Here is a 7,771-nt window from a genome sequence, read left to right as displayed (position 1 = left end):
CTGTGGGTGTACTGAAAAAAAGAGGCAAAAGATAAGGAAAAGAAAGAAAAGAGATTTTAAAGTATCTGAGTATATGCGTGATTATGCATATAGATTAAAGATTAGCTTCTCTCTTGAGACTGGTGTCGCAGAAGGTGATGTTCTTAAGGTGAGTTCAGACTGAGCATGAAGCGAATCATTGTCTCGCTTTTTTCACACAAATCTGACTGAAAATAAACAGCGTTTTAGTGGCAGGAGACAGATAATAGAGGGAACAGTTACAGACATATGTCCTTGCTAACGACATGTACTGACTTGTGTGTGTGTGTCTGACAACGCAGACTGATTTAAAATTCAGGAGGTTGTTGCTCCTGTTGTTTTTCTTATTTTTCCCTCAGACATCTCATTTTTGCTCCTGCTGTTTCTGTACATTCACGGAGTCTTACCTGTATAAGGAAAGGGTGGATTGGCTGAAGCTGAATCATATCTAACTTAAATTGTAGTCCCAACTGTAGAGTTAATAGTTTGACTTAATTCAAATAAGTAATAATATATACAGGAATGAATCCCTTTCCATCTGAGAAACTCATGTTTTTTGTAACTGACAGCCAACTGACATTCATGTTTCTACCAGAATAGCTACAAACAACACTTTGTTTTCCTGCACTGAGCTCATATTTTCAAAATTCGTATTTTCTGAATGCTTTAGAGGCTGGGATGTTCTGGTTTCCTCTTATTTCCTCAGATGTCCAGAGACATGGCAATCCTGCTTCAGGCTACCTTTATTTATCATTTTTTTGTGTCCACATATGTCTTTCTATTAAGTGGGATACAGACTGAGAACAGCCCTGGCTGCACCGGTGGATGTGTGTTGCTTGAGGCATGAGCAAGCCTTTTTTTTTCTGTTTTTCTGCCTTTAATTGAACAGTGCCGTGCTGTGGTATGGACTCAGTTTTAATGGTCCAGGTGAGCCACCGGAGCTGTGAAATTCAATCCAGGAAGCCAAGGTGGAGTAATAGATTAATGCCTTTAAAGGCCTTTAAAGGCTTATCACTGCTTAACACTGCACAGTGGATTGTAATACTGGAGCATCACTGTGACTATTTCATCTCGTTACGACAGTCACAAGATAAATATTAGGAATATGGCGTTCATGTTGCGTTGCAGCAAAGGTTTAGTCAGATAAATAAGAGGGCTGTCGTTCAAAATTCAGTCAAATTTACTTCATGTTCAAACTGAAGGTACCTTAATGCTGATGTCCCCACTATTTAATATTTTGTGCCAAGAATCAATTAAAAGTGTTAAAAAATGAGATAAAATAATAAAATAAATTAAAAAGGTGGACTGGCTGCTATCTGAAAATAGTGGCCCAATAACTGCACGTGTGACGAAGGTTAGTCTGCTACATGTTCTTCCTACAGAGTAGTTTGGGGTGAGTGGACAAAAACAGTTAACGGCTGTTGTGTTTCATCTCGACAGTAGGATCCTTCATGGGGGCAGGTTAATGTGTTACACCGCAATTTCATCTCCCAGACAGTCGGGAGTTCCCTGTCTGTTGAGAACATTGAGCAGCCTCAGTGTCTCCTCGTCCGTCCCCCAGCCAAAGATCTCCATCTCCTCCTCCTCGTCCTCGTCCTCATCCTCCCTGTCATCACTGTCATCTGTGTTCGACTCATACTCTGAGGCGATACCTGACTCGCGAAACCTGGCAAAGTCCAGGCAGCCCAGAGATTTGGTGTCACAGGACAACAACTTCGCTGTGCCCTCTGAGACCTCAGGACTTTTGGTGTCTAGCCTGTTAGCCTTGAGCGACGGGGGAGGCGAGGGAAGTCGAGGAGGCGGAGGCCCCGGGGGGCCTGGGAGGAAACGGAAACACTCCAGTTTGAGAAGACACTGGTCCCTACCTAGGGGGCTTCCAAGCGTCCCGTTGGAAGATGAGAAGGCATTGCTGGTCCCGTCGTTGGTGCTCAGTGCAGGGAGGTTGAGGGGCGACACATCAGGTTTTGGGGTCGTGGGGTCGCAGATCACTGGAGGTACCGTAGACCGGAAGGTGATCTCCAACAAACTGTCCTGGGAGCCCACTGGAGAGAGGAGACGAGGTAGGAAAGAAGAAGGGAACAAATGATGAATGAGCAGATCAGACAGATCAAATATTTATACCATATTCATAGTTCCACTGTGCCTTGATTTAAATTCCTCTGCTATCTCTCCTGCTGTTGGTTCACTGCAGAATAATAGATGTTATATAGATATCTGTGAATTACTGCTCCTTGAAAATCATAACAAAATCAATCACTCTGCTACCAATAAATCAATGCATTTTTTTACTAGGTAAGAAAAAGAGAAAGAAAAAAAACATGTTTCAAAGCATTTCATCATCACCAGGGCTGCACAGTCAAACATGTTTTGCATCCTTCTTTATGGGCACAGGGTGTAGACCTGGAGCTTGAAAAAGAAACATACATTAAAGATACATTAAAGAGAAAGTTTGTAGTCTACTACAGCAGCTCAGTGTAGATTCACAGCAGTTACAGTGTTCTCAAAAATCAGTAACAACATCCACAGAAACTTCTCAAACCACGGCTTCTTCTCTGTTGTGAGTCCGATCATTTAGAGTCCGCACCTCAGTTTTACTGTTTAAGTTACCACTGAGACATGAAATATGATCCAAGAAGAACAGATTAATACACTCATCAGCCACAACATTAAAACCACTGACTGGTGAACTGAGTAACACTGATCATCTTGTTATAAAACTCGGATCCTGACATTCACCTAAACACAGCTGCAGACCAAAGCAAGTTTTACCATAAATCATTCAGTCGCTGGGTTGGAAGGTGAATGCCTCCTAACAGCTGAAAACACTTTCATGCTCCATTATTTTTCAGACGTGCACAACACACACCATCAGATCCTATTTAGTGGCACTTCATGTAAATCAGATAAACTGTGGCTGGACTCATTCACAGATACCCTGTTAAACTGTGCCCCTGACAGACAATTGTGATACAGTTAGTGGCTAAACGACAGTTGTTTGTTCAATAGTGAACACACTGATCATCAGTTTAAGACGTTTCTGTGAACGTTTTGACAGGACTTTTTTCAGACTTTGGGTCACTGTTGAAATCCACTGTAACTGTGGTGAATCCAAGCTGACTACAGCTGTCAGCTGTGAAGGAACAGGTTACTAACACGTCATTTCGTAACAGATTACTTACGAAATGACGTGCATATTAAAATGGCCATCATGCATGCAGGCATTCCTACTGAATTCCTGAAATGTCGGCTGATAAAATGAAAGATTGATTCTCGCAGTGCGACAACTGCAGGGCAGGCTGGACGGAGAAGATTGTCTGTCCTCGATAGTCGATGAACGAGCTTAAAAATGAGTGTGTGAATCTGTGAGGAGACAGAAAGAGGACAGAGGGGGGGTCGTGGACGAAAGAACAGCGACAGGACATGTGTGGAAACTAATAAACAGAGCGGTCCGTTCTCACGCTGGTACTCAGACGCTTTAATCTAGGAATTTCCATGTAGAAGCCTGTCTGGGTCTGCGGTACACTCGCTCTATCTGCTGTCTGAGTGCACAGACAGCTGAATATGTCTGCTCTCTCGCTGTGCATTTCATGCCTTTTCTGCATGTGTGTGACTGAATGTTTGATCTGTCACATGCAGGGATTTCACCTGACAGTAATGGCCTGTGTTGACCTGGACCCAGAGGCTTAAAACGCTGAATGACCAAGTTTCTGCCTGACTTTGTCTTTTTTCTTTCTCATCTTATTATCCCTGTAGATACCTGTGTCTTTACATGTCAGTGAGTGTGCATTCATGTATATAAACTGAAGCATGCAGGGAGTACAGTGTGAGTCTCTTATGTAGTCCACTCACTTGAGTTTGGTCCAGACATCTTGGTCTCCAGCTCCTGGATCTGTTTAACCAGCAGGGAGATGTGCTGCAGCAGGTCTTTGTTCTGCAGCAGCAGCTGATGGACTCGAGCCTGGGCCTCCAGCCGAGCTGTGGCCTCTGCACTCAGCTGGTCCTTCAACAGGTGGACCTGCACAGGAGGAGGTGGTGCCAGTCGAGAGATAGATGGACAGAGAGAGGAGGGGGAAGGAAGGAGGGAGAGAAACAGATACTCAGTGCAGTGTACACAGGACACAAACATTTCCCAGGTCACTGCTCATAACTGATATTCCCCAAACACACAGATACAACACACCACTCCACTTGAAGGCCAGGGCCAAACTGCTCTGATACCTGAGTAAAGATTAAACCAAACAATGGTGCAGTAGTTTGCTCACAGGCCCTGTTCATACCTGTCATTAACATGTGGACAGCTCTAAGTACAGGTGTGAATGCACCTACGATGCATCCAATCGCTCAGACTGCACATGGCCACATTCTTTTAGCAGTGTGTACGCCAACATGTCCACAGTTTCATAATAAACCAAAAGCATTTCTGTACTTCTCAGTGTTTCCCATTCATTGATTTATTTGTGCCGGCCGGCTACACATTTATTTTCTGATTACAAATGAGTGAAATCTTATTTCATTGTTGAGCTGTGTGCAGTGCGTTGATTCACTCAGTCACTCTCTCTCTGTCTCTTTCACACATACATATTGAAAACAGACCCAGCTCTCATAGTCAGACTGGCTAAAAACAACACATTTGGTCTTTGCAAACAGAAATTATATACGTATTTATTTGCATATAGAGATCACCCTATGGTTTCCAGTTGCTTCTGAAAACTGGCATCTGTCCACAGATTTAATTAGCGCAGCTATCTTGAGGCCTTCACCTGGTAACTAAATTGATCAGGCTGATGAGAGGCTGAGTCAGCTCGTCATCTGGCAGTGATTGATCAGTCACACTGTAGTTTCACTGTGTGGTAATTAATCAAAGCGATGTCAAGGAAAAACCAACAGAATCCCTTCTGTTTTTCCAGTTGGAGGCTGAATGGATCGATCAGTGGTGGTGTGTGAAGAAAAACTCACAATAACAGAGCAGCATTGTTTGGTGTGCATGGGGCTGAAGTTGAAAAACACACAGCTGGACAAACATTTCATATATAGCAAAGCATCAAGTTGAGGAAGTCTGAAGTTAGATACTGAGCAGCTGACTAAATAAACTATACACATCTGCTGAAAAACATAGTTTGACTCATGTTTAAGAGATCAGCTGTGTCACCTTGAGCTCTGGGTAATTTGAAACTATTTTCAGACAATTTAAAGACAAAACAATTAGTTATGTATGCTGACAAAATGCAAGACAGACTCAGGGTGGTGAGAAAACATCAGGTGACAGATGCTGTGTCTTTTATTGTGGTTTTACAATTTTCTATTAGATTTTTATTGCAGGACTAGAACAGCTCTAGTGGCAGCTCTGATCCTCATGTAACCTTAATGCCACAGCCTGCTGTGGTCTGCAAGATTAAAGTACAAACTCTACTTCAATTTAAGACAGAGAGGCTTAAACTTCTATTAGACTTTGAATCATTTCTATAAAAGGGGAGGAAAGGGAGAGAGACACCGATCGCTCGGTGTATACGTGTTCAAATACACACACACACACACACACACAGCTTTTGTAGCAGTAACGACTCCCCATTTTTACTTCAAAGTACTTTCCAAATCAAATGTTAGTGGTCCCACCTCCCACCCTATTTAGCCCTCTCCCATCCTGAGCACATAATTGCTTTCAACGATTTCAAAGGAGAAATTCTCAGGGTTTCAAATCACAAAAATGGATCAGAATAAGCTCAGTGTGCTGAAGGAGCCCACATGATAATGATTTTCTGACAGCAGAGGCAGCATGGCCCTCAACAGTCTGATGAGGCTTAACCCTGGAGTCTGAACATGGTCCAACAGGACTTCAAATGTCAGCTGTCTGGTAGGCAAAGAGGCTCTTTACCAAGGAGTGTGAAACATGCTTTTATCCAGTGACACTTCATGCACTGTAATGTTAAAGAGGAACCGTCCAGAAATGGTCCTCACTGCTGACACTGTCAGTAAACCATTGTGTATTCTGTCTTGTTTATATAAATAGTTGAATCAATACGAGAGCGCGCCTGAACAGGTGCCTATTAAAATTTCTAGGAAAGCAGTCAGTGTGAGGGGCTGACAAGAGGAGGAGTGTATTTTCAGAGAGCTGTGAATCACTGGGCCTCATGTGGAGGTACAAGTCATTGAAACTCATAATGACTCCCTGGTTTCTCATTTCAGCTCAAAGTGGTAACACAGAACTCGTTACCGTGGTAGCACCAAGGCTCTCGGCTCCTGACGTCAATGGTGACACATATAAAAAGGAGAAACTACAAAACAAACTGTAATTGGTATCAGAACAATACTCCAGGGACACTTCAGCATTAATATTTATTACCGTGCTCTGTCTCTGTTGAACAAACCAGTATAACCATAAATAAACTTTACAGAAAGTAAAACATGTCTTGAAATTGACTTTTTTGCTTGTACTGTATAAATTTCATTCGGACTTACATTAGAGCAAATACCAAAAATATGACTCTCTAACTGGAGTGGATCAAAGACTGATTAACCTCTGGATGATTTTTTAATTGAGAGATTTAATCTATTAATCGTTTAGTCTGAAAAATGTTATACAGCAGTGAAAAATGGCCATCATCAGTTCCCAGGTGGTGACGAGGTAACATCTTCTTTTTGAAATCAAAATCAAATTGTTCATCTGTCTTTTCTGTCTTCACTGCCTCCTTCCTTCCTTCCCCTCTCCATCTCGTTTTTTGGGCGATTCTCTGTGATGAAACCTCGTCGCTCCCTCCTCTCTCTAATAAGGAGCCAGTGAAGCAGAGAGACACAGTCAAAAATTCACAGCCTCCCCCTCAAGGCCTCCTCACACTGCTCCACCTCCACTTCTTCTCTCGCAGACACAAAAACAAGTGCAGAGGAAGACGGTCATCTGCTTCCATTATCCTTGCACTTAGCGACAAATAGAGGTGATTCCAGATTGTGTTCAGGCCAGGCTGCCACTGCACACCTCATTTGTAAAGACTGACACCCTGATGATGACTTTGGTGGTGTAATTTACAGCTGACAGAACCCCCTCTTGATCTATGGAAGAGCAGAGCTTGACTCCAACATACGCTGCCCTGCTGACAACTCTAATAGTGCATCAGCCACTCCTTCATGGTTTATACTGAGGCCTTGGGAGCTGGTGTCACATTTGTCCTGATGCTGTCCATATTAAATATCTCGCTGAGCTGAGCTGCACTGGCTGGTAAAAGGACAATGAATAATGTCGTGCAGAGAAAAACAGTGAATAAACTCGGATAAGCACAAACAAGCGAGGGAAGAACTTTTTCTTTTAAAAGTCAGACTTTGGCTTTTTCATCTGCATATCTGATCAAAAGGAGTCTGGCTCTGAAGCAGACACAAGGTTAAATTTGGTCTTATTCTGCAAATGACCAGAGCTGCTATCTGTGGAAACAGAGCCTGGTTCTGCAGATAAAATAAAACTGAAAAATTGATAAGATGAGAAATGATAAGGTCTAAATTATTACAGCTGGATCTCTCTCTGGCCACTTGTGTGTCTGTTTGGCTGGTGACCTGTGTGTCCACTTCACTTTCATTTTATTGTCCAACCTGCACTGGAATCAGACTTTATTATTATTCAGTGATGATATTTGTTTGGATTAAATTGCGATTTTTTTACTGTTTGTCTGTGAGAGGCTTTTGACCTTCAGTGACTCTACTTCAACATTTTCATCCAAATTATTTTCAGTGATATTGTCATTGTTGATGTCACTATTTTTCAGCCCAA

The 7,771-nt window shown here is 42.6% G+C and overlaps 1 protein-coding gene across 1 annotated transcript in view; it reads right to left on the bottom strand.

Annotated features, from left to right (window-relative positions):
- Positions 1–544: 544 nt before the first annotated feature.
- Positions 545–7,771, bottom strand: part of nos1apa (nitric oxide synthase 1 (neuronal) adaptor protein a) — a 131,437-nt gene continuing 124,210 nt past the window's right edge. The window contains 2 exon segments of the mRNA XM_018670872.2: positions 545–2,060; positions 3,868–4,033. Coding sequence (XP_018526388.2) covers positions 1,489–2,060; positions 3,868–4,033 — 738 coding nt within the window. The 3' untranslated portion in view covers positions 545–1,488.

Source organism: Lates calcarifer, linkage group LG17 (genome assembly GCF_001640805.2).
Source record: "Lates calcarifer isolate ASB-BC8 linkage group LG17, TLL_Latcal_v3, whole genome shotgun sequence".
Lineage (NCBI taxonomy): Eukaryota > Metazoa > Chordata > Actinopteri > Centropomidae > Lates > Lates calcarifer.
This window is presented reverse-complemented; position numbering and strand designations above follow the sequence as displayed.